General features: G+C 43.9%; 1 protein-coding gene across 11 annotated transcripts in view; it reads left to right on the top strand.

The window, feature by feature from the left end:
* Window positions 1-3651: 3651 nt before the first annotated feature.
* The window catches only part of LOC118093501 (sodium channel protein type 3 subunit alpha), a 62176-nt gene continuing 38078 nt past the window's right edge, over window positions 3652-27749 (top strand). For 2 of the 11 annotated variants that reach the window (XM_035132767.2, XM_035132776.2), the window contains exons 1-12: window positions 3652-3993; window positions 6140-6258; window positions 7942-8031; window positions 11179-11307; window positions 12076-12167; window positions 13307-13570; window positions 14528-14591; window positions 17211-17352; window positions 17582-17788; window positions 20689-20961; window positions 26622-26972; window positions 27515-27647. In XM_035132767.2, the coding sequence (XP_034988658.2) occupies window positions 3727-3993; window positions 6140-6258; window positions 7942-8031; window positions 11179-11307; window positions 12076-12167; window positions 13307-13570; window positions 14528-14591; window positions 17211-17352; window positions 17582-17788; window positions 20689-20961; window positions 26622-26972; window positions 27515-27647 (2131 nt within the window). In that variant the 5' untranslated portion in view covers window positions 3652-3726. Of the gene's footprint in view, window positions 3994-6139; window positions 6259-7941; window positions 8032-11178; window positions 11308-11884; window positions 11977-12075; window positions 12168-13306; window positions 13571-14500; window positions 14592-17210; window positions 17353-17581; window positions 17792-20688; window positions 20962-26559; window positions 26997-27514; window positions 27648-27749 lie in introns of all 11 variants that reach the window. The other 9 variants (XM_060280258.1, XM_060280249.1, XM_035132813.2 and 6 more) reach the window with 9 other exon arrangements.

Below are 27749 nucleotides of genomic sequence, written 5' to 3'. Positions count from 1 at the left end.
TTGTTGCACTAGATAGCAAACGCTGCAGAGAAAGCCAATTTTCCAGTCAGGTTCTGTTGGGAACAATGGCTTTAAAATTTGACCCATGGCATACTTCTAAGTGAGATTCCTAATCCATACGCCCCAAATAATTTATTTAGAAAATGTGTATGCTACTCTTCCCTATCCCTATTATGATTTACTAGAGATTTGGAAGTATTAGCCACTAATTATTTTGGGGTAAATTTCCATCAGAGGCATTGAGCAGAGTATTTGACTGTCATCATGTCCTTTTAGTCCCATAGTCATAATTTTCAGTGGCAAAGGACTTCGGAGGAAAAACCTGGCAGGAATCTGCAGAGAACTGATAATATTTTGTTCCACTTGGATTCCAAGGAAGGGTTAGGAACTTCTTGTTACAAGACAGCATTTGGAGTGTGTGAGAGGAGGGGAAATGGTTTAGCTCCACTGACATGCAGAGAGTACCAGAAAATCTCTGAGGAAAGTCGCACTCCCTGTTCCAGTCTGCCAATTTAGCAAGCTGGTGCTGTGGTGCGGTTGTGCTGATACAGGAGAGTTGCTGGGCAAAACTGGCTGTGGTTTGGTTCATTGTGAGACTGATGGTTCAGCAAACCATGGGCGAAGCACATCTTGGCATAGGGTTACATGTGGACATCTCACTGGCAAAGTAAAAGCTCATTGGAAGAAATGGACATTGTCAGTACCAATTCGCTGGTGACAGTATATTAAATAAAACCACTACATCGAAAGGCACTGCAACTTGGCAAGGAAGACGTAACAGAAGCAGACAGCTAAAGATTAGAGCTGGACAAAATAAATCCAAAGCAGGAACTTATTTTTGTCTTTCTTAGATGTGAGGGTGAGAAGCTGTTGCACAGGCTATTCAAAAGCACAATAGATTCTCTACCACTCTATTTTGTTGCGTTCTGTATGAAGTGAGAAAAAATGGCATGCCTGTGCTGGCTAGGGCTGTTTGGAATGGTAGTCAGATAACAGCTAGAGGACATCTGTTTTAGGAAGCCTGCTGTAGCCTCTGCACGACATCATTTAGGTGTTATTGAACTCTCTTGGCAAACCAGTGCCTATACACATTAAGGTTTTTCGTGTGCCCCCCAATTCTAATTAAAACAACCAGGAAGAATGAAACATTTTCCATTTGCTGGTGTGCAGTGGGTGAGAATGGTTTACTGACCATTGTCCCCAATTACTGAAAAGAATACCTCCTGTATGAGATGTTTACTGCATGTTGAGGGTAAGGAAAGTTTTGTGGTTAATGTGTATAATAACTGCTCAGTGTGCACATTCACCACGTCCCTTGGAGACTGTACACATAATCTAACCATGAAAAGATAATTGTGCACTTTTCCTGGTCGATATATGCAATCTTCAACAGGCACCATCTTAACTACGTTTTGTACGTGCTCTGGCCATTATGCATTGACTCTAACAGGCAGCACTTCTCACCAGATTGCTCCATACTTTCCTCACATACTTTTGCTTGCCCTTCAATTCTTGCTTGCCCAGATGAAGAATTCAGAGAATTGTGTGTGTTTTAGTGTGGAGCTCTGACTTTAACATGGTTCGAATGTAGCCTACTCTACATGGATAAGTCACACCCTTTGCTCTGGCCACTTTTGCCTCTTACTCCACCTGCCAGCGTCATGCGGCCCCCAGAAAGTTTGCCATAGCGAAATGCGGCCCTCTGACTGGAAAAGCTTCCCTGACCCTGCAATAAAGGCTTTTTATAAACCAATTAACACAGACGTTAATGAGAACTTCCAGAAATCTGTGTTAAGGGCATCTGGCACCATATGTGAAGTTAACTTCCCTTTTTTTAATCCTAGTTTCCCCAAGGTCATTCGGGTGGTGATGTGACTGGAAGCTAGAAACCTTTTCTAGCTTGCATACCCCAAAGTGGCAAGGATCTGCTGACAGGAGAAGCATTTGATTTCTACCACTTTTAAGGATGGGCTGTCTTGACTTCGTTTTGTCTCTTGAGGAAAAGAAGATTTCGTAGCACACAGTCAGTCATTCATTGCATAGCCCACCCAAAGGGATACACACGCAGTTCCAGGGGCTCCATTTCAAGAACTGACACTGCCCAGAGATAAAAAGGTAGGACACATTTTCACACTCAGGTATTCAATTACATTTCATAGGGAGCTTACTCCCACTCACATCCACTCACCATGTGGATTCCTTGCCCTTCCCTGCACACTTAAAGGTCCTGTATCTTGAGCCTATTTAATCTCAAGCCTGGCCTAAACTCTTCACATACCTCTCCTGCTTCCTTTTAGATATCTTTTCTCTCTTACAGTCTCTGGCCCTTTGTCTTTTCTACCCTCGGTACAGATTCTGCCTTTCCTTCTTCCTGTGTGTCTCCTGAGCAATGAAAGCACTTGCACCAAGGTGGTTTGAGAAAGGAAGACCCTCTATCCCCTTCTGTATTAAGGGCCGGGCATCTAGTGATATAGTCAGGGCTGCCCATGCCTGAATTTTGACTACATGGTTAGAGAGGATTGCCTCGGGAAGGATGGCACAACAGGGCCAAAACTAACAAAATGAATTTCAACAGAGACAAATGTAAGTTTCCGCACTTAGGCAGGAAGAGCCAGCTGCAGAAATGGGGGACACCTGGTGTGCTTAACATGAGTCAACAGTGCAATGCAGCAATAAAAAAGCAAATGCTATTCAAGGCCGCAACAACAGAAATATGGTGTCCGGATCGATAGAAGTAATCGTATTGTTGTGCTTTGGTCAGATCACACCGGAAGTACTGTGTCCAGTCCTGGGCACCACAATTTAAGAAGGATATTGACAAGCTGGAATGTGTGCAGATGAGGGCAACCAAGATGATCAAGGGTCTGGAAACCAAGCCTTATGAGGAATGGTTGAGGGAGTTGGGTATGTTTAGCCTGAAAAAGAGGAGCCTGAGAGAAGATGGGATAGCCATCTTCAAATATCTAACGGGATATCAGATGGAGGATGGAGCAAGCTTGTTTTCTCTTGCTCTGAAGGCTAGGACTCGGACCAGTGGCTTCAAGTTACTGTACAAGAAAGGATAATCCAACTGAAAAGGAAGAACTTGCTGACAGTAAGAGCTATTTGACAGTGGAACAGACTTCCATGAGGTGGTGGTGAGCTCTCCTTCCTTGGAGGTTTTTAAACAGCGGTTAGATGGCCATTTGTCAGGGGTGCTTTAAATGAGATTCCTGCATGCAGGGGGTTAGACTAGATGACTCCTGAGGTCCTTTTTTCCAGTGCTGGGCAACTGCTCTTAATCAGGCACACCCTCAGAGACTTAGGAATCCGCTTGGTTTCCAGGGCTCTCTGTGGAGCTTATTCGCATGGATGTCTGACGCTGCTCTGCACATGACCTGCTGAACCTCTGAAATGGGGAATTGACCTTGGCCATTGAGACAGTGTACCATAGGCATCCATTTCCCCTGCTTCATATGTATAATTTTCCTTTGTAGGAATAGAAGTCTGGGAATAGCCAATCATCTTAAACATAACAAAGCACAACCTACATATCAAAGACTGCCTAAGTTTTGCATATATTTCAAACAGGTTCTATTTTAGGCTTGTAGAAATTGGCAGTGGGTGCATTAATGCTGAATGTTTCCCTAACACTCCTTCTCTCTCTTTCTCTTTGCATTCTTCTTTCTTTTTCAGGTCATTCTTATGCAATAGGCTAAAAGTAATTTAAATGTGCAGGATGAAAAAATGGCACAGGCACTGCTGGTACCACCAGGACCTGACAGCTTCCGCTATTTTACTAGAGAATCTCTTGCAGCTATTGAAAAACGCTGTGCAGAGGAAAAAGCTAAAAAGCCCAAACAAGATCATTCAGATGCTGATGACGAAAATGGACCAAAACCAAATAGTGACTTGGAAGCAGGGAAAACACTTCCATTTATATATGGAGACATTCCTCCAGGAATGGTGTCCGAACCTTTGGAGGACCTTGACCCTTATTATAGCAATAAAAAAGTGAGTTATTTTGTTAAGACTCGCTGGATTTTGGCCACTGCATTAATGCCTTTTCACTGTGTACTTATTTCACTAGAAATCCCTCTCTTTCTACAGTACTTGATTTCAGCTGGAAAACATTTGGCCTTGCACAAAATGTTGCTCTGTTTGCATAATCATTTTTTTATTTAATGACAACATGCATGCTCTTTCTGTTGCCTGTTCATATGGAAGCCCAAGCTCCTCTGCCCACCACCAAGAGTTCCCTGGCCCTCTTTCCACCTTTGAGTTCTTCCTGGGGTCCTTGGGTCACCCTTCCATCTTCCTTCAGTACCTGTTCCCAGGGACGTTCCAGAGCTGTGGAAGGGGAAAGCCTAAGGAGGTGCCCTTTCCAAAACTCCCTTCCTGCCTGGTGGCGAGGGCTCCTCTTAAAGGAGAAGCCCTCACCAAGCCCCACCAGCCCATTGTGTGTGTGTGTGTAGCTTCAGAAACTGCTTCTTTTCAAGGAGAAGCACTTTCCGATGCTCCCTTCCCACCCAGCAACAAGGCAGGGCAGTGGAATCCCATCTTGCCAACTCGGCGAGAAAGAGCACCTTCTAGAGTGCTTTGCTGCTGGGCCCTCTCTGCCCCTAGGGGCAGGGTATATGAGCAGCAAAGCTGGTGGCGGAATGCTGTGGCGCTCCACTGCTGCCTCCTTTTCTCTTACCTGGATTGCTTCTGCAGTGGTGGTATGGCAGGGCGCTTGCGGGAGTGCTGCCTCTTCCATTTCCACCACCTGAGGCAGCTGCTTGATCGCATGCCATGAGTGGGCCGGCTCTGCCTGTTCTTAGAAGGAATGTACTCTCCTGGCTCGCCACTGAATTTTCTCCCATAAAGAGTTCTCCGTTGCTTCCTGCTGCATCTCCAATGCCAAGGCAGTATGTGTTGTAAGTAAATCTCCCTTTCAAATATATGTTGTTCCTCGCCAGTTCCTCTCCCTCTTTGTAGTATGCCAAGGAGGAAAAGTGCCTCTCTTACAGCTGTGGAGACAAGGTTCCACTGCTTCAAGCCCTTGAAGCCCCAACAGCAGCCAGCCTCTGACAGGTGTACTTCCGGGTTGGCACCCAAGATTTCACAGCACAGGGTGTCAACTCCATCTGGTGTCTGCAGGTACTGGGACCTGCCATGGAATCTTTCTCAGCTGAGATTGCAGGGACTGTGCAAGGCCCCAGTGATTCATCCTCCTCCTGCAAAGGTTTTGAACGGATGCTGTTGAATTATTGTGGCCTGTGTCACTTGTAGAGATCAACTATGAGTCAGTTCACCAAGTCAATACTGAATTTTTGTGTTTGTTGATTGCCTCACCGCACTCCAGAATATGTGTTCTTGTGTCTTTGCTCAGTCCACTTTAGGGAAATGGTTGGGAGGAAGATGATCAATTCATAGGAGAGTAGTTTTGTGTGCATATGTGTCAGGGATGAGGTGACTACTCTTGAGTAACAACCTTCCACATGCTTGTCTTTCAGACGTTTTTATTGGTGCACATTATTTACAGTGTAACGAACTACTGATTCCATATCTACCCGCTCGAGTCAGATTCCTGCACTGCCCCCCTCCGCGTTCTGGACCAACATAAAAGCCTCGGAACTGAGAAGCACCTCCCTTTCCTCCTCCTCAATTCCGGCGTCGGGGGGGGGGTCTTCTGTCTGACTCATTCCTGTCCTCTCTGTCCGCCTCCCTCTCTTCCTGCCTATGGAGTCAGGGCTATTGGATGCTGCCAGAGCCCTGGCCCTCCCTCTCCGTTCCCTGACTCCCTCCATCAGACCCTTCGCTCTCATGACTGCTGGGAGACGGACTGCTTCAGATGACAGGGGGGGTTCTCTATAAGCCCTCCCCCTTACAATATGTATCATTGGTATTTGATGCTGCCTTTAGGATGATTACTTAGGTCACCTTGACAAAAAAATAATAGTGACTCTAAGCGGTCTTGCTGTTGATAATAATAATTCTATTAACTTGAGGGGCCATTGGCTTGAATCCAGTTGTAAAAGCACAGAGGGGTGAGTCAGCAAGTAGCTCCATCTTCCATTGAAATCAGCGAAGCAACAAATTGTAGGAAGTAAATAATCTGTGAACAATACATGATATATATTTTTAATCCTACGTTCTTTTTTTGTTTGTTTTCCAGACCTTCATAGTATTGAATAGAGGGAAGGCAATTTTCCGATTCAGTGCCACATCTGCCTTGTACATTTTAACCCCTTTCAATCCTCTCAGAAAAATTGCTATTAAAATTCTGGTACATTCATATCCTTTTCAATGTTTGGAATTAAATTTGAAGTATTTTCAATGTTATTTTGAAAACAACAACAACGGCTGTCCTGTTTACAGATACATTGTAAACCAGTGCCCCTTGTCGGTAGTTGAAAGCACATGCATGTTGAGAACAAGGGTGGGGTACCTGTTATGCTCCTGAGGTCATTGGTCTGAGACTCCTATCAGTCCCACATAACATTGCCAAAGGGGAGGGATTGTGGGATTTGGAGTCCATCAATATCTGGAGGGGCACAGTTTTGCCAGACTAGCTTTAAAAGTATGAATGATCAGGTTCAAAACTTTATTGACCAGAAAATACCATTTGTAGTTAATGGACTTCAGCATGTATCTAGAACTACAGTGGTGCCTCGCTAGACGAATTTAATTCGTTCCACGGGTCTTTTCTTATAACGAAAAATTTGTCTAGCGAATCCCATAGGAATGCATTGAATTTTTTTTATAAAAAAATTTGCCCATAGGAACGCATTAATTGAATTTCATTTGAATGCATTTCAATTGAATGCATTTCAGTGCATTCCTATGGGAAACCGCGATTCGCTAGATGAATTTTTCATAAAACGAATTCGTCTAGCGAGGCAACCTCCGCTTGAAAAATCCTTTCGTTAAGCGGAAATTTCGTTAAGCAGGGCATTCGTTAAGTGAGGCACCACTGTATAGCAGTACCTGTCAAGAATGACCATTTGACAATATTGGAGATTCGGCAAGAACCAAGATCTTTGCTCACAGTTTATTCAGGGAGTGCTTCTTAATGTTGATGTTCTAAACCAGGGGTGGGGAACATGCCGCTCGCCAGATTTACATGTGCAGGTTACCAAAATGGCACAAGCACTGCTTGTACCACCAGGACTTGACACGTGGAGGGCCAGATGTTAGCAACCCCTGTTTTAAAAGAAGCATATCAGAAGTAACTGGATCCCCTTCGTGCACTTTGTGGCACATGAGAAGCGACTTGGAGGTTTGAGGCGAAGAAAGCAATTGGAGCGAACAGAGCAGAGAAAAATCATTATCCTTGCCCGTGTTAATGTCAACATTTTCCTTTGAATATCTTTTTGAGTAATCTTTTATCTGTGATAAATCTTTTATCTGGATAGCTAAACCACTAAGTGAAGCATTAACAGGGAAGGAAGAGTTATTTCAAAGTTATTGACTGTCTTCAGAAACTTGTAGAAAGTCCACAAAAATGTCCAAATTTGGAAAATAGAAAGAGAAAATAAATACCTAACTGGTTTTTAGTAATTTATGCGACAGTTGTATGGCTGGTTCATATAGTCACAGATAGATACTGTGCTGTCTTGGGTCAAACACATCCCTATACCCTGCTAGCAAATGGAGAGCATAACCTCTTGATAGTGACACACCCACAGTGACCCGGCAGCAACTTCTGCAATTTCTGAAGATTAATCTGGTAAAGTAGGTTCTTCCCTTAAAAAACTCATGCTACCATGAATCTATTTTATTAAAAGAGTGACACGAATCTCTGCCTTTTCTTTTTCTTTGTTTTGCTGCTGCAGGCAAAACGTTGGAACTCTTGAAAAGTTGTGTGTGTCCACTGCTTTTATTAAAAAGAGGTTATTTAGAGTGGGTACTGTCATTAACGTGGTTTTATAACCTGATCTCTGATTTAATGGCCATCATTCCTTGACCACATCTTACATTATTCAGCATGCTAATTATGTGCACTATTTTGACCAACTGTGTATTTATGACTATGAGCAACCCTCCAGAATGGACCAAGAATGTAGAGTAAGTAAATACCTTTTAAAAATAAATAAATGTTTAATATGTTTTGATTCTTTGTCAATTCAGATGTGAATTTTGACCAGCTGTCTCCAATAATATTCCTATGATGGTTTGTGCATTTCCTTTTTTCTTCAGAGCTTTAAAGAGGATCCTAAATGAAAACATATTTTGTGATTTTTGTTTGTAATTAATTTCCTGTTTTTCTTCCATGGAACTCAAGACAGCATACATAGGGTGTTCCCAGTAGTCTTCTATCTAGGTGATGAATAGACAAGGCATGATTCACACAATTAGCAATCTTGTGAATGGCTTCTTAAACATAAACTGCAGGAGTGTCCGGGGCCCATTGGAATGTGTGCAGAGAGCCCAGCATGTTGACCACGCCTCCTGGGGGGATCCCGGCCACATCATCGCCAGCCAGCTAATTGGGTGACTGGGGGCGTGGCCGGGCCCCGTGGCTTGCCTGCCCCTGCCCCCTAGTTTAGATCCTGGGTACGTCCATGGAGCCCAGGGGACTGTAATCCTTCCCTTCCCATGCTGTGCTTCTAACTGGGCCTCCTGCACCTGCTGCTTGCAGTGGACAGGGAATGAATGAGAACTTTGGAATGAATGAGAACTCCCCCCCCCTGAAATGCAAATAGCAAGTATAGGGGCCCTGATCTGGGTCAGGACTACAGGATGAAGCCCCAGGGTTAACCCCCAACTCCATGCCAAGGTCTTACCATGCCTGCCATTTACTTTAAAAAGCTGCTCATGCAATTGCTAATGGTCTGAACAGCATCTAACTTGCTTCCCGCGCACCCTCATGCCTTCACATGCTATGTCACTTGCCTTCAAACCATGTCCTGGGATTGTCTTGCACTATAAATGGAGTGTGTTTAAATTGTCACCACACTTACCCTAAGGGCTACTCTGGGCCACATTGTGTGCATGCTGTATGCATGCTGGCTATCCCTTTTGTCCCTGGCATATTCACATGGAGATGGGACACAAACATCATGCTGTACGCTTGTTAAAACCTATGTGCACAGGCCAGAACCCTACAGTAAATTCTCTCTTTTTTTTTGCGGGGGGGTGGGGTGGGGGATGACAGCAAGATTGTGGTCGGCATCTACAATTGTAAATGCCCTGGAACTCGGACGTTTTGGCTCCCGAACAATTGAAACCCAGAAGTGACTGTTCTGGTTTTCGAACGTTCTTTTGGAAGCCGAACATCCGACGGGGCTTCCGCGGCTTCCGATTGGCTGCAGGAGCTTCCTGCAGCCAATCAGAAGCTGCGCTTTGGAAGTCGAATGCTTTGGAAGTCGATTGGACTTCCAGAACAGATTCTGTTCGACTTCTAAGGTATGGCTGAATAGGGTTTTACCTGTGTATGACATAACGGAGTTCCATCCCCCTATGACAATGCAGGGATGGTGGAAGTAGAAGCACACTCAACTCGGCCTTCCATGTGGCAGGACAGAGAGGTCTTTAAGGTATCACCTGAATTGGCCCTCTGTCTCAGAGATGACACAGTCTTCCTGTTAGCAGAGCTATAATCCATTAGCTTATCTGCATCTTTCTAGCCAATCATATTTTAAAAAACACAGTACTAAGTGTTAGATGCAGCAGGAAGGCACCCGATGGCAGCCATCTTACGGAACCTAAGCAACTCTGGGTCTCATCAGTCAATGCTTTGGGTAGCAGATTGACTGGAATACCATGAAAACCACTTAGTATTGTATATGTAAGGAAGGCAGAACATACGTGCCATCAGTTATTTCTTAGCAAGCTGAACTCTGATCCTGTACAGAAATGCAATTTACTAGGTTCCCAGAGAAGCCTTATTTTCCACATCAGTTGAATAAGACGGAGGTTTGATAAGTAAACAGTGGAAATAGGTAAGGAGGAGTCAGGTGATGGAGATGGAAGTCTGACTCATGTAAGACTTATTGTTCCAACGGGGCTGAAGGAAATGCAGTGCAGAATATGGAAGCCGCTTGAAGAGCAAAGGCTAGATGGCAGAAAACATGACAGCGCATGGGGATGTAGGAAGGTGCTTATACTCAGCCGGACCAATTGATCTGCATAATTCAGTATTTGTTCACAGTGACAGACAGCAAGTCTCCAGGGTTTCAGGCAGGAGTCCATTCCAGCCGTACCTTGATTGAACTTGGGACTCTTGGCATGCAAAGCATGTACTTTACCACCAAGCAACAACCTTTCCCCAAGAAGCAGTGGGATTAAATAAGAAACCTGACGAGTGGAAAAAGTAAGAACAAGCTGCAGAGTGGAGGGCTTCTCTTTAAGTGCCAGCAAGCCAGGCTTCCCCCGTGGGATGCTTCATTCAATTTCACTTCCCCTTAATTTCTCATCTTCCACCCTCAAAAAAAAGAAAAAAGAAAAAGAAAGCACCCAGTAAACATTCCATGTTGCCTGGCTAGTTCCCGACCCCCCCCCCCCCCAGGCAGAAATAATGACACATGACACAATTAATTAAGGTTAATGGGCTAAAAAAACAGGCCACAACTTTATTGGTTACAGGTGATAAGCGGTATTGGCTCAGGCATTGGATCTAACCAACTATATCTGACTCCTGAGCAACAGGTTGGGGGTATCTGGGGTAGATGGTGTTGTTTTGGCTTCATCAGCATCCGAGCTTTGGAGAACGAGGTCACTATTAGTATATAGGGATGGACATCCAGGAATACTGATTTCGCAATGCGTGAAAAATATTTTGTTTTGATTAACTCATAGTTGTTTCAGTGTATCGTTATTCCCACACAGAGATAAATTTATCAGAGGAATCTAGGAGTGGAAGGGGAAACGGAAGAACTCATATATCTATTTCTCTACCAGCATACATGTTAGAATGGGTGATTTGACATTATCCTTATTTAGTGGGTACAATTAAGCAGTTGTTTGGTAGAATACACTATGTAGCACAATTTTGGCTGTTGCCCTGATTGTTTCAGTGGTTGAAAGGACTTCTGTATTTCTTAAATATGATGCAAATATAGCACCATAGCTGCTGAACCAGATCAGTTAGGGTTGCCCCCTTCCTTTTTTATTCAGGTACATCCAAGGTGTCTAAAACTATTGCTTTTATCAGATGCTCATTACATAGGATAAAACGAAGTCAACAATAATTCTTTATTTGTATGCCTTTAGGTACACATTCACTGGAATTTATACCTTTGAATCACTTATAAAAATTCTCGCAAGGGGCTTTTGTCTAGAAGGTTTCACTTTTCTTCGAGATCCATGGAATTGGCTCGACTTCAGCGTAATTTTGATGGCGTAAGTGCTTTAGCCATTTGTTAAAAGCTTATAAGGGCATGAAATTAGTGTCAATCTGTACCAGCGTTGGGGAAATTGTTAGCCTCCTGATGCTGGACTCCAACTCCAATGTAGCCAATGTGCAATGGGTAATGGGAGTTGTAGTCCAAGAACATCCAATGGGCAGCAGATTTGCCCATCCCGATGTATACCATACCAAGAAGCATGTATTGAAGTAAGCACAAATTCTGCTATCAGTAAAGTTTTCAATTCACAATACTGTATACAAAACAGCAAAAGTGATATTTATTTACTTGTTTATTTAAATTTTAGGAATGCTAATTTCATGTCCTGCATTCCAGGAACCATCATTTGACAACATGCTAGTATATTAAATTAGTTTTTGGTTCAACCTTTCAGGTCCAAAATAGGTGTTTTACTTTGTCAAAACTTAACTGCAGATGTCAGTTTGTAAATGTGAACCTTATGCTTAGTATAATATTGCAAAAGGTGAAATCACCAGGTTGGTCTTGATGAAAGACCCCAAGTCATTAGCTTGAGCTCTGCAATTCTGAGTAACTGTGATTTAATTCTACAGGTATGTAACAGAATTTGTAAACCTAGGCAATGTTTCAGCTCTTCGAACTTTCAGAGTATTGAGAGCTTTGAAAACTATTTCTGTAATCCCAGGTAAGAAGTGAGTGGAATGATGAAGTATCAGGCCCCTTGTATCTCCAACTGTTTTTTGTGTGCTGTCATTGTGTTTGTGTGTGAACTCCCCTATTGCAGATATTTGACAGAGTTTGTGGACCTGGGCAATGTCTCAGCGTTGAGAACATTCAGAGTTCTCCGGGCATTGAAAACAATATCAGTCATACCAGGTGAGACCTAGGTTAAACACGGAGGCTGATTTTTCACTATTTTGTAGCACTAGTCTCATCAATCACTGCCCATGTTGCTAAAAGTGAGGAATCGGAAGATCCCTTGTCTTTTCAGATCTACCATTTATTTTAATTTGCAAAATCAGCCTTCGAGTTTAGCGAACAATTGCATGAGGCATCTACAGAATGCACAGCCTATCCGTTACATTTTGTTTTGGGGTTTGCTTTTTACCATTGTTGCTGCAAGGTGACAATTTTTTTTTCTTACACACTAAACAGCTTTAACACACTGGCACTTGTATTGCCATATATCTTAGCACATATTGTCTGAAGACTGCAGTCTTAAACCAGGAGCAAAAATAGGCTTTATTTCACCTGGGTCACACCCCCAATGTGCATTTGCGTACACACACACACAGAGGCCGAGAGCATCAATGGCACCCCTCTAGGGAATTCACCCTGGGCAAAAAACCTAACTAGACTCCATCCCTTAGCTATGACTCTGTTTAAACACACTTCTTAGAGAATCAGCCCCACCGAATCAGTGGAACTTATTTCCAAGTAAACATGCATAAGATTGTGCTGCATGGCCAAAATTTGAACTAAGCTCTGAAAGCTTTTATTACGGTATTTTATTTTATTTTATTTTAAAACTTATCTGTTTCAATAAACTTTGCTTGGGAACATATTAATGAATGTCAATGTAAACATAGCCTGGGATCTTATTACCTACCTATTTTTCTTCTCCTTTTTTTTCCTTTGGGGAGTGGGTGGGGCGAAGAATGGATTGTGATTGGTGAAAATGCTTTTAAAGAGAAGGAAAAATAGGGTTTTACTTTGTTGCTGTTGTTGCTGCTGCTTTTTTGTTTTTTACTGAATGCTATTATTATATGTTGGCATTCCATGAATGAGAAAGCTTCTTGTTTTGCAAAGGGAAAAATAAGTGTACATTTAATGCAATGTGCACAGTGCATTCATGAACAGTTTTTGCTCTTCATGCATTTTCACAAGTTCTGGTGCTGTTCATTAAGCTTTACCATGTCGCAAACAAGATGTTGTTCGCTGTTTCTGCATGGCATTTTAAATAGGACAGAAGAATGCTTGATACATATTAATACGTCTTTCGATCCCATTTGCAGGCCTGAAGACCATTGTGGGGGCCCTAATTCAGTCCGTGAAGAAGCTCTCGGATGTGATGATCCTGACCGTGTTTTGTCTGAGTGTATTTGCTTTAATAGGGCTGCAGCTTTTCATGGGGAACTTGAGGCATAAATGCCTGATTTGGCCACCGGAAAATTTTACTTTTGAAATCAACTTCAATAATAGCACAGTGGGAGAAAACGGTACATTTGTTAACACTACAGAGAGCACCTTTGACTGGGAGGAGTACATTGAGGAAGAAAGTAAGCATGATTGATACGAATATATACACCTACATAGGACGTGTGTTATGCAAGTTATTAAAAAAAAAGCTGAAAGATTAAAATTAGGGATGCAACATTTGGTCCAAGCAGCTGGCTATTTCACCTGGCTAAAAGCCTTTTGATCTGCTGACAAAATGGTCTCCTCCGATTAAACAGGAAGCAAATTTCTTTTTTTAAAAAAAATCAGCAAGTCATGTTTTAATATGCACTTACAAAAAGCACAAGCAACAAATGTCACCACTGGAGGCATTTCTCATTCTCTCTTGCACAGGAGGGAATGCATCTTTTAAGATGTGCCATCACCTAAAGATTTTAAAAAAGTATTATTCTTCAGAACTTTTCTTGTTATTCATGCACAAATTTATGCAGTTCAAATCAGTGAACTCTGGAGTGAGTAATCAACTAATATTTCTTTAATTTAATTCTTATCCTTACTCTCAATCAATAGGGTGCCTTTAGCCCCCTATTGATTTGGAGAGAGAGTCTTAGGTATTTTTTTTAATAAAAAAAAACACCAAAACAAATATTTGCATAACTTTGTGTAATTATTTTTTTTAAGAAGTGTATTCTTTCCTTTGATGGGATCCAGACTACCCATGGGTAGGAATGGGAGAGGTATTCCCCCCCCCGATAACCCTTCGCCTTGCAGCCCACTCTGCCTCTCCCCAAAAGGCTGCTGTAGGGGACCACCAATGGGACCCATCAGAAAAGCAGGGGAGGTGGCACTGAGAGCTGCCAGGAGGAAGGGGAGTTGCTAAAAATTGCCTCTCCCACTCCCTTTCCTCCAGCGGGAGCCTCTACTGGATCTTGAGCTGTTCTGCGAATGGAAGGACAGGATGGGGACCAAATCACTTGGTTATAATTCTACATGAATCTGTATTTCATAACAGCAACGGCTGAAAAATAAAGTTCTTTATTCTTTCCTCCCCAAATCAGGTCATTTTTATGTTTTGGAAGGACAAAGAGATGCCCTGCTTTGTGGCAACAGCTCTGATGCTGGGTAAGAATTTTTAATAATCTGTTGAGTTCTCTACAGTAAAACTAGGGAGCACCAACCCTCTTGACTGAGAGGTCCCTGAACACTCCGGCATCTATTAGGAACTTTGGTATGAGTGAGCAATCTCTCTCACACACATACCCTTTTGCAAGCAGTCCTAGGAATCCAGAATGTGCCCATACCAGGCTAGAATATAACCTAATGTAAATAAGGCGTCTAGTTTAGGATATAGGATCAAGGTAGGTTATTGGAAATACATTTACTGGCTTAATCTCCATAAAAAAAATATTTAAGTGAGATAATAAAGCAGTTTGGCAATTAGGTGCACTGGTTTCTCCTAGGGGAGAGAGAAGAGTATGCATATGCCAGCAATTATCTCATTTGAAACGATCTGGGCTTAATTGCTAGAGCAGCTTTCTGATTCCAGAGGTCACCTTCTGCAAAACTGCATTGGCTGGGGCAGTGTGTGTGTCTGTGTCGCTATTTATGATCCTATATTTAGCCAGTGGGTTAGAGCTGACAACCCTACGCATGACATAGGGATTTCCCAGCCTAAGCCTAAGCCTTCTCTCTTTTGCAACCTCTTTGCCTTCTAAAAAGCTGGTTTGGGGAACCGCTGGGTACAGCAAGCAACGTGGCACGTGGATCTGCCTTTTTAATGTCATAAGATGGTTGGTTTTGTACCTAACTCCCTTGATTAATTCACTTGGGGGTAGGGAAGCTCTTTGAGGCCACCTTCCTTTATGCAGAACCTTTATGGAGCCAGTAGTGGGTGAGGCCAGAGGCAAAAGAGGGCACAACACTGATTGTGAATTTTGCCTTTGTTCGGAAGGCTAGTTTCTTCGCTCTACCCTCCATTCAGGCAAACAAGGTGCATGATTGGATTTCAGGGCCTGGCAAAAGCATTCAGGGAGTTCTAGGGAGGCTGTGTGGCCTTAAGAGACCCCAGATGAGAGTCTCGACAGAGAGGCCTTGTTTGTTCCCCGCCCCTGAAACCACTAAAGAAGATCAGATGTGCGGCTGTTACAGACTCTCGCCATTTGAAAAAGCTCTCCCAAAATTTTGTCCGTGTCTAGTGGTCGTTGGATGACCCAACAAAACTGCTATTTGTTCATACCTCATGGTCATAGTGAAGACGCTTATGTAACAAATGAATAAGTAACATGGAATTAAGACTATAAATCAGAATTAAGGATATGGATAGTAAAGATAAATGAAAGGCTTAAAAGCGACTCTGGAGCAAAGCATGCCTCTACCAAACTTCAATCCTAAAAAATTAGCCCTTTTAGCTTTGTGCTGAGTCATTGCTGTAGCAAAATGTTTGCCTGAGCCAATTAGAAATAATAAAATGAGGTGATAAAATATTTGAGTTGCATTTAAATTATTCCATGGGCATTTGGCTTTGGAATTAATCATAAATGTTTCATTATTAGTCCAGAAGCTTATCTGTGTTTTTTTCTGTTGCATAAAAATTGACCAAGTGCCCTGTGGCAACTTAAAAGTCTAACAGATTGAATGGCATGATGAGTCTGAGACGTACACTCCTTCGTCTCATGTGTGAGCCAGTCTGGCTGAAGGTTAATGTTAGATTTATCTTTAAAAATACAATTGTATATGTATTTTTTCTGAATGAAATCTTGTAGACTCCCAATCATAGCTGCCAAGTATCCCGTATCCGCCAGGAAAACCCCTTTTTTCTTACCGTTTCCCGGCGGTCTCCCGTTTGGCGGAAAATCCCGGCATTGTCCCTTTAATTTGCTTCTTCCCGGCGGCCATTTTTCTGGTGCCACTTTGCCCTTCTATGGGCACCAGAAAATGGCGGCGCCGGCGCCGGAAGTCGCTTCCGCGCATGACCGGAAGTTGCGTGACGCGACTTCCGGTTGCGGTTTGCCCTTCTATGGGCATCAGAAAATGGCGGCGCCGGAAGTCGCTTTTATGTGTTTCCGGTCATGCGCGGAAGCGACTTCCGGCGCTGGCGCCGCCATTTTCTGGTGCCCATAGAAGGGTGAAGCGCCACCGGAAGTTGCGTCACGCAACTTCTGGCCATGCGCGCGCTGCCGATACCGGATCTTTACGATCCGGACTTGGCAGCTATGCTCCCAATGGAATCTTGTAGACTCTACAATATAACTTTGGAACTGAAAGATTAGACACTTTGGTCAGTGGTTCAGCTACTCCTGGGGCAATTCACAGCAAACTAAGGCTTGCAACCAAAATTGCCTTATAAAACATACTTTCAAGGCATATGTAGATGCAAAGCCTCATTTCAGAAATAAGCAGATCTACAGTGCAGCCCTGTACATGTCTACTCAGAAGTAAGTGCCAGTGAGTTTGGTGGGGCTTACTCTGAGGTAAGTAGGAATAGGATTGCAATCCCAGGCACACATTGCTCCTAAATGAAATCTATGGACTTAAGTTAGCAAAGACTAGGTTTGTTTCATTCATTTTTATTGTATCTATAAGTGCACCTAACTTGGTCTGGATCCAACCTCTTAATTCTGAAGAACAACTAGGAAAAGAAACCATTCAATTTAGGGGGGGAAATGTGGCCTCAAAAATACCACACAATGGAAGCAAAAGAAATATTGTGTTGTGTTTCACTATGTTTTCTTTTTTTCATAGCCAATGTCCAGAAGGATATATGTGTGTAAAAGCTGGTCGAAACCCCAACTATGGCTACACAAGTTTTGATACCTTCAGCTGGGCCTTCTTGTCGCTCTTTCGGCTGATGACTCAGGACTACTGGGAAAACCTTTACCAACTGGTGAGAACCATCACGAGGCAAGCTTAGTATGTATGATAATAAAGCGGAGGCTTTCTTTCTTGCTGACTGTGTGTGACTTTTCAAAAAACCTGACACAAAACCTGAAGCAATTAGTTATAATTTATGCATATTCGGGGTGTCATTACAATTTGCGGTTGATGAATAGGCAAGGCAGTATCATCGGCAGAAAACCTAACCGGTGAGACCTTGTTGTTTCTCCCCACACTAGACCTTAAGAGCTGCTGGCAAAACATACATGATCTTTTTTGTCCTGGTGATTTTCCTCGGCTCTTTCTACCTGATCAACCTGATCCTGGCTGTTGTTGCCATGGCCTACGAAGAGCAGAACCAAGCTACCATGGAAGAAGCCGAGCAGAAGGAGGCCGAGTTCCAGCAGATGCTGGAGCAGCTGAAAAAGCAACAGGAAGAAGCCCAGGTAGCTTTCTTCTGGAAAATGCACTGCTTATAATGCACTTGCTATAATGCACTGACATAAACTTGTATCTTATCGGATTTTTCTTGGGCAGCACCTGCCAAGGCCCTCACTGACACCCAGAGCTCTCTGGACCTTCTGATGTCCTCCTTCTTGTTGCCACTTACTAGCCTGTATGCTTGGTCTCTCTCTCTCTCTCTCTCTCTCTCTCTCTCTCTCTCTCTCTCTCTCTCTCTCTCTCTCTCTCTTCGCCAAGTGTGAGTGATAGGACTGAGGAGCCAGAGAAGCTAGTTGACTTCCCAGCCATTTCCCTCTGGATAGCCAACAGAGAAGAAGTGGGTGACTGCAGAAGCCAGGCAGAATGGTTGGGGTTGGGGAATTGGGGCAATGTTCCTCCAAATCTGCAGCTGGCATTTGACCCAGGTGGCGCTGTGGGTTAAACCACAGAGTCTAGGGCTTGCTGGCCAGAAGGTCGGTGGTTCGAATCCCTGCAACGGGGTGAGCTCCCGTCGCTCAGTCCCAGCTCCTGCCCACCTAGCAGTTTGAAAGCACATCAAAGTGCAAGTAGATAAATAGGGACTGCTCCGGCGGGAAGGTAAACGGCGTTTCCGTGTGCTTCTCTGGTTTCCCAGAAGCAGCTTTGTCATGCTGGCCACATGACCCGGAAGCTGTCTGCGGACAAACGCCGGCTCCCTCGGCCTATAGAGCGAGATGAGCGCCACAACCCCAGAGTCGGACACGACTGGACCTGATGGTCAGGGGTCCCTTTACCTTTACCTAAATACAGTGGTACCTCGGGTTAAGAACTTAATTCGTTCTGGAGGTCTCTTCTTAACCTGAAACTGTTCTTAAAGGTACCACTTTAGCTAATGGGGCCTCCCACTGCCGCCCCGCCACCGCTGCACGATTTCTGTTCTCATCCTGAAGCAAAGTTCTTAACCTGAGGTACTATTTCTGGGTTAGTGGAGTCTGTAACCTGAAGCGTCTGTAACCCGAGGTACCACTGTATCACAAAACAGCGAATCTGCTACCGTTAAACACTTGATGCTAAATAAATAAATAAATAAATGTTTAGCGGGTGTTTATGTACTTAGATTTAGACTCAACTTGTGTTGCGTTAAACAAAGGTATTCCATCATTCCAGGGGATGATTGCCCTAGAATGAGGAAGCCTGCATAGTGTGGCTGGAGCTTATCCACCCCTTGCCTTCCCTCCATTTTCAGCTGAGGTGTATTTTTATTGCATATCCATGTGGTCGCTAAGCACAAGGAAGGAGAGTGGGACAGTACTTAAGTAGGCCCACCCCTGACTTCTGCACATATGCTAGTCCCGCCCCTAACCTCTGTGTGGTTGACCGAAGCCATGAATGGGGCTTTATGTGGGCACAGCTTTATGTGTGATAGGGAACCCTGGTGTGGTCTCAGTTCCCAGTCAGCCATTCAGGGACTTTTCTCATGTTCCTGCACTTTTGTGAAGGGCAGTATGGGACTGCTGTACGTGCAGCAGCTGAAGACAGGGCCTGCAGGCATGAGCTAGTGTGAACAGTGCACAGGAGGGTCTTGGTAGCCTGCAGTGTAACTCCTGAAACCACTTCACATATTAATTAATTAATTATTACTTATACCCTGCCCATCTGGCCGGGCCTCTCCAGCCACTCTGGGTGGCTCGCAATTGAATATTAAAAACACAATAAAATATCAAACATTAAAAACTTCCAGTTACAGGTAGGTAGCTGTGTTGGTCTGAGTCGAAGCAAAATAAAAAAATTCCTTCAGTAGCACCTTAAAGACCAACTAAGTTTTTATTTTGGTATGAGCTTTCGGGGGTGGGTGGGAATCATGGGCGTACCCAGCATGGGGCAGGGGGGGCAGCTGCCCCCTAGAAGCAGGGCAGCTGGAGAGGACAGGCAGGGGCGCTTAAAACCATGGAGCCACCTGGGATGAACAAAGACATAGGATTCTTATCTCATTATGCATGATCAAGCTTCCTTTAGCGCCTCAGCCCTTGCTTTTCCCCCGCAAGACCAATTGCAGTCATCAGCAGTCGTTAACAGCCATCAACAGGTTTACCACTCCTATCAGCCCATCACCCATTCCCACCCACCCCCACCACCCTCTGTATATACATAAGGGTCTGGCTCTTCTGTTTCAAGTGTATCTGAAGAAGTGTGCATGCACACGAAAGCTCATACCAAAATAAAAACTTAGTTGGTCTTTAAGGTGCTACTGAAGGAAATTTTTTTATTAAAAACTTCGTTAAACAGATGTCTTCTAAAATTCAGATAGTCGTTTATTTCCTTGACACCTGATGGGAGAGCGTTCCACAGGGCAGGCGCCTCTGCCTGGTTCCCTGTAACCCCACATCTCATAGGGAGGGAACCGCCAGAAGGCCCTCGGAGCTGGACCTCCGTGCCCAGGCTGAACGATGGGGGTGGAAACTCTCCTTACCAATGAATGTGACTCGTCAATGGGATAGGACGCCTAGAAGTGAAAAACTCCAGAGAAGCAAATAACTAATGATCCACTGGCCTTTAAGATATTTCACTACCAACTCTTAAATAGTAGGATGGAATTGGCTGGTGTGTTACAGAAACATGGGTTGATGGAAGTAGCTGTGAAGGAGAGAAGATTGGGACAGGTTCTAAGCAGAGGCAACATACCATTGGTGGCTAACTTATTAAAAAACTACAGGGACAACTGTGCTGTATTTTCAGAGAACTTCATTACCTTAAAAGAAGAAAGCAAGCATTATTTTATTCCAAATAGAGAGGCACTAATTATTGACATTTGCACGTAATTGCTTTGTGACTGTGTACCCTTGGAAGCAATAATGAATCTCTCTAAGGTTATGATTTAATGTGGTAATCCAACTAATGCTAATTACCTGACACTGTAACACAACAGACAACAGCAGCTGTGGCAGCAGCATCAATGGCATCAAGAGATTTCAGTGGCGTGGGTGGATTGGGGGAGCTCTTGGAAAGTTCTTCAGAGGCATCTAAATTAAGCTCCAAGAGTGCTAAAGAAAGAAGGAACAGGCGCAGGAAAAAAAGGCAGAAGGAACTTTCGGAAGAAGAAGATAGGGCAGAAGCCGAACAGTTTCCTAAATCTGAATCGGAAGACAGTATCCGAAGGGGAGGTCGCCTGTCCTATGAAAAAAGGACTTCAACTCACCAGGTAAAGTATGCAGGCTATGTAATTCTGAAGCAAATTCTTTCATTTATATCCCATGTCATAAGGAATAGGACAGAGCCCTTTTCATGGTGGCCCCACAACTGCGCAACTCTCTTCCACAAGAAGCCTGCTATGCTCCATAATTAGGGTCTTATAGAAAATCCATTAGGACTATTTCTTTATTTTTTTGTGTCCAAGTCAAGGCATGCAAATAAAGACTGGCTTTGTTTTGTGATGTCTCCCACTGAATTCTATGGAACAAGCTGAAAAGCATGCAATCTGGGTCATAGTTGAGAAGAGGGCAAAGCCTGCAGGTACTGGGGATCAACAAGGGCAGAGGAGGATATTTCATCCTCACCTCGACAGTGTCCCTGAGTGCATCCTTTTACTTTCTCCCATATAAGTGAATATTTACATTTGAGGACAAATAGCAGGTGGAGGCAAAAGGCTGCCCCCTCCCCACCAAAGTGACCCCATTGTGGGAGTCCTACCTTTCATTCCAGTACTGAATGTATTGTTGGGGGAACAGGGAGTGGGGGGCTACATGATCCTAAGACTTAGGTGTAGGTGTTATACATTTATTTCTAAAACTTGCCACTACCGAAGTCCTGAAGCAATTTACAGTAAAAAAAAAAAGATCAAATAGCAAAAATAAAATAAAACATGTTAAAAACATATGCAGAACAAAATACCATAAAAGGGTTTATCTCCATCTTAACCACCATGTGAAATTTACATGTGAAATGTTGTAACGCAGATAATGGTGGTTTAAAATAAAAGTTGCTAAGCCAGGAATTTCAAACCATGTATTTCAGAGTATCTTTAGAACCAATAGGAAAATCAATCAGACTAGTCCAGGGATTACTGGAAGTTTAAAGTAACTAGATCAGAAAGCCCCTTCATGGATCAATGCCTTGTCGTGGCGAAGGGGCTTGAATAACTCAGAGAAGCTATGAGCTATGCCATGCAGGGCCACCCAAGATGGACAGGTCATAGTGGAGAGTTTTGACTAAACGTGATCCACCTGGAGAAGGAACTGGCAAGCCACTCCAGTATCCCTGCCAAGAAAACTCCATGGACAAAGACAACAGGCATATAAAAGTTATGACGCTGGAAGATGAGCCCCTCAGGTCGGAAGGCGTCCAACATGCTACTGAGGAAGAGCGGAGGACAAGTACAAGTAGATTCAGAGCTGATGAAGCGGCTGGGCCAAAGCCGAAAGGACGCTCAGTTGCGGATATGCCTGGAAGCGAAAGGAAAGTCCGATGCTGCAAAGAAAAATATTGCATAGGAACCTGGAATGTAAGAACCATGAGTGGAGGTAAGCTGGATGTGGTCAAAAATGAGATGACAAGAATAAATATCGACATCCTGGGCATCAGTGAACTAAAATGGAAGGGAATGGGCGAATTCAGTTCGGGTGACTATCATATCTACTACTGTGGGCAAGAATCCTGTAGAAGAAATGGAGTGGCCCTCATAGTCAACAAAAGAGTGGCAAAAGCTGTAATGGGATGCAATCTCAAAAATGACAGAATGATCTCGATACAAATCCAAGGCAGACCTTTTAACATCACAGTAATCCAAGTTTATGCACCAACTACCGGTGCTGAAGAAAGTGAAATTGACCAATTCTATGAAGACCTACAACAACTTCTAGAAATGACACCAAAGAAGGATGTTCTTCTCATTACAGGGGATTGGAATGCTAAAGTAGGGAATCAAGAGATAAAAGGAACAACTGGCAAGTTTGGCCTTGGAGTTCAAAATGAAGCAGGGCAAAGGCTAATAGAGTTCTGTCAAGAGAACAAGCTGGTCATCACAAACACTCTCTTTCAACAACACAAGAGACGACTCTACACATGGATATCACCAAATGGGCAGCATCGAAATCAGATTGATTATATTCTCTGCAGCCAAAGATGGAGAAGCTCTATACAGTCAGCAAAAACAAGACCTGGAGCTGACTGTAACTCAGATCATCAGCTTCTTATAGCAAAATTCCAGCTTAAACTGAAGAAAGTAGGAAAAACCACAGGGCCAGTAAGATACAATCTGAATCAAATCCCTTATGAATACACATTGGAAGTGAGGAACAGGTTTAAGGATTTAGATTTGGTGGACAGAGTGCCTGAAGAACTATGGATGGAGGCTCGTAACATTATACAGGAGGCAGCAACGAAAACCATCCCAAGGAAAAGGAAATGCAAGAAAGCAAAATGGCTGTCCAACGAGGCCTTACAAATAGCGGAGGAGAGGAGGCAAGCAAAATGCAAGGGAGATAGGGAAAGATACAGGAAACTGAATGCAGATTTCCAAAAAACAGCAAGGAGAGACGAGGGTCTTCTTAAATGAGCAATGCAAAGAAATAGAGGAAAACAATAGAATGGGGAAAACCAGAGATCTGTTCAAGAAAATTGGAGATATGAAAGGAACATTTCGTACAAAGATTACCATAATCAAGGACAAAAGTGGTAAGGACCTAACAGAAGCAGAAGACATCAAGAAGAGGTGGCAAGAATACACAGAGGAATTATACCAGAAAGATATGGAGGTCTCGTACACCCCAGGTAGTGTGGTTGCTGACCTTGAGCCAGACATCTTGGAGAGTGAAGTCAAATGGGCCTTAGAAAGCACTGCTAATAACAAGGCCAGTGGAAGTGATGATATTCCAGCTGAACTATTTAAAATTTTAAAAGATGATGCTGTTAAGGTGCTACACCCAATATGCCAGCAAGTTTGGAAAACTCAGCAATGGCCAGAGGATTGGAGAAGATCAGTCTACATCCCAATTCCAAAGAAGGGCAGTGCCAAAGAATGCTCCAACTACCGCACAATTGCGCTCATTTCACACGCTAGCAAGGTTATGCTTAAAATTCTACAAGGCAGGCTTAGGCAGTATGTGGATCGAGAACTCCCAGAAGTGCAAGCTGGATTTCGAAAGGGCAGAGGAACCAGAGACCAAATAGCAAACATGCGCTGGATTATGGAGAAAGCTAGAGAGTTCCAGAAAAACGTCTACTTCTGCTTCATTGACTATGCAAAAGCCTTTGACTGTGTCGACCACAGCAAACTATGGCAAGTTCTTAAAGAAATGGGAGTGCCTGATCACCTCATCTGTCTCCTGAGAAATCTCTATGTGGGACAAGAAGCTACAGTTAGAACTGGATATGGAACAACTGATTGGTTCAAAATTGGGAAAGGAGTACGACAAGGTTGTATATTGTCTCCCTGCTTATTTAACTTATATGCAGAATTCATCATGCGAAAGGCTGGACTAGATGAATCCCAAGCCGGAATTAAGATTGCCGGAAGAAATATCAACAACCTCAGATATGCAGATGACACAACCTTGATGGCAGAAAGCGAGGAGGAATTAAAGAACCTTTTAATGAGGGTGAAAGAGGAGAGCGCAAAATATGGTCTGAAGCTCAACATCAAAAAAACCAAGATCATGGCCACTGGTCCCATCACCTCCTGGCAAATAGAAGGGGAAGAAATGGAGGCAGTGAGAGATTTTACTTTCTTGGGCTCCTTGATCACTGCAGATGGTGACAGCAGTCACGAAATTAAAAGACGCCTGCTTCTTGGGAGAAAAGCAATGACAAACCTAGACAGCATCTTAAAAAGCAGAGACATCACCTTTCCGACAAAGGTCCGTATAGTTCAAGCTATGGTTTTCCCAGTAGTGATGTATGGAAGTGAGAGCTGGACCATAAAGAAGGCTGATCGCCGAAGAATTGATGCTTTTGAATTATGGTGCTGGAGGAGACTCTTGAGAGTCCCATGGACTGCAAGAAGATCAAACCTATCCATTCTTAAGGAAATCAGCCCTGAGTGCTCCCTGGAAGGACAGATCGTGAAGCTGAGGCTCCAATACTTTGGCCACCTCATGAGAAGAGAAGAATCCTTGGAAAAGACCCTGATGTTGGGAAAGATTGAGGGCACTAGGAGAAGGGGACGACAGAGGACAAGATGGTTGGACAGTGTTCTCGAAGCTACAAACATGAGTTTGACGAAACTGCGGGAGGCAGTGCAAGACAGGAGTGCCTGGCGTGCTATGGTCCATGGGGTCACGAAGAGTCGGACACGACTAAACGACTAAACAACAACAACAACAACAACAGATCAGAAAGCATATTCAGAAGCAGGAGTAATAAATATTAACAGAAGGATTGTCTCTCCCCCCCCCATCCCAGTACTAGTGATGACTTTATTTATTCATGAGTACTGCTAATGAAATATGCAGAGAGGGAGTAAAAGATTCCATTAAGGAGTTTCTTGTTGTGCAATTAAATAAAAGCGTGGCCAGCAAAAATGGATCCCCCCCCCTTCTCTCAGTGGCAAAGTTACCATCTTCAGGTCTCTTGTGGCTCCTGGATGTTGCTTGAAAGCATTAATTGATGAGACAGTATGATTAATAAATGGTGGATTAATAGATCTCTAGTTAAATGGATTTAGCCATTGGGCTTCCCCCAAAGCAGTAAGCAACAGCCGCCTACTTAATATGCTTCCTTTTGCCTTCGGAAGCATCTACTAGTGTGTGAAAGATCCCCCTTGAGGAAAATGCAGGGTGGGTCATGGCTATGTTTAATTAAATGGTTGAGGGGATTTTGCCTAACAATGTTGCCTTGCATAATGGGTTAGAGAAGAACAAGTAAGCCTGGGCTGTGTAAATGGGTGCTAAAACTTAAATAGGAACACAGAAGTCCCCTTATACTGAGTCATTGGTCCATCTATGGCCCATCTATGAACACTAATATATTTAGTGTGAACTCTGAAAGTGTATACTCAATTCTGAACAAACTAAGCCTCGTCATAGCTGCCAGAGGGCAGTGAAAATTCGTGTGCCAGGCTTTTTGGACTCATTTTGGACACGGGTGGCAGTGTGGGTTAAACCACAGAGCCTAGGGCTTGCCGATCAGAAGGTCGGCGGTTCGAATCCCCACGATGGGGTGAGCTCCCGTTGCTCGGTCCCAGCTCCTGCCCACCTAGCAGTTCGAAAGCACCTCAAAGTGCAAGTAGATAAATAGGTACCGCTACAGCGGGAGGGTAAACAGCTTTTCTGTGTGCTGCTCTGGTTCGCCAGAAGCGGCTTTGTCATGCTGGCCACATGACCTGGAAGCTGTACTCCGGCTCCCTCAGCCAATAAAGCAAGATGAGCGCCGCAACCCCAGTCGGTCACGACTGGACCTAATGGTCAGGGGTCCCTTTATCTTTACCTTTACCCATGAAATTTCTGAAACCAAAGAGGGTACATTGGTTGCCAGGTGTGATTCCCCCCCCCAGCTCTCCTACCCCACTATTAAGGTTCCAGGGATTAAAACTTCTGCAGGCAAAGCTCTCCTACCTGCCTGAGCTAGCATCCTCCCCAAGACCAGGGGAGATATGGGTCTATGGAAAAATAAGTCAAGTTGAGTATCCTGAGACTTGTAGCCACAATTCTGGTATCACATCTCATAGTTTTAATTGATTAAACTTGCATGGTTGGACCAAAGCACTATTTACTTGAGTACATAAGGTGATAAGGATAATAAATATTATTATTATTATTATTATTATTATTAGTCAACAGCAATTAAAACAACAACAACCCACGAGTGGTTCCGAATACAAACTGTGTTCTTGGTTCCCCTCTTCCCCTCCCCCAATCCCTCTTACAGTCTTTGTTGAGCCTTCGCGGCTCCTTGTTTTCTCCGAGGCGCAACAGCAGAACAAGCATTTTCAGCTTCAGAGGCCGAGCAAAGGACATAGGATCGGAAAACGACTTTGCCGATGATGAGCACAGCACCCTTGAGGACAACGAGAGCAGAAGGGACTCTCTCTTCGTCCCAAACAGACACAACAGCGAACGCCGCAACAGCAATACCAGCCAGACGAGCCTGTCATCAAAGATGGTGCCAACGATTCCGGCGAACGGGAAGATGCACAGCACCGTGGATTGCAATGGCGTTGTTTCCTTGGTGGGAGGACCTCCTGGGCTCATTTCACCTACTGGGCAGCTTCTGCTAGAGGTGAGAAGCTTCCTATTCCACTCTGTCGCATCTGGCATGTTTCTTATGTCTTAGACCCCCGGTGGGAGACCTTGAGCTCAGGGGCTGAATGAACAACTCTGTCTGGCCCTCAGAACTCTCTCCAGGCCACACCTACCACTGATTCATTCCCCCCCCCCGAGTTTCTTTCCTGCCTTGAATGTGCCCATGAACTCTTAATCATGCTTGTTTGGAGATAGAGAGGGGTGTATTTAGAAAGTAGCCTACTGGGGCAAAGGCAAAAATTGCATTCATTGCATGTGCCGTCAGGTGGTAGCCCACAATGGAATGTGAACCAGGTTTCCCCATCCCTGCCTTACACTTTGATGTTTGTGTACACTGCCTCTGGTTTTCCCAGATTGCTACCACCACCACTAAAGCACATGCGAAGTTATGCGTATTGATCAGACACCACCAAAAAACCTCAGATCTTTGTGTGATCATATATGTTGGGGGTCACATTTACTGCATATAGCGTATGGCTTGAGTTCCTGGAATTATATTGACCACAATTGTATTTTCAGGGTACCACCACCGAAACAGAAATAAGAAAAAGAAGATTGAGCTCTTACCAGATTTCAATGGAGTTGATGGAAGAATCTGCAGCAAGACAAAGAGCCATGAGTATAGCCAGTATACTCACAAACACCATGGAAGGTACTGGGTTGGGGGGGGGGGGCAGGAATATGTTTGGCCATGTATTCTACTGAAATCACACTCTTAAAAGAGGGCCACTTCTATTACAGTGGAAAGTAAGCA

The sequence above is a fragment of the Zootoca vivipara genome, chromosome 1 (genome assembly GCF_963506605.1).
Source record: "Zootoca vivipara chromosome 1, rZooViv1.1, whole genome shotgun sequence".
Taxonomy (NCBI): Eukaryota; Metazoa; Chordata; class Lepidosauria; order Squamata; family Lacertidae; genus Zootoca; species Zootoca vivipara.
Note: the sequence above shows the minus strand (reverse complement) of the source record. Positions and strands in the feature narration are given on the sequence as shown.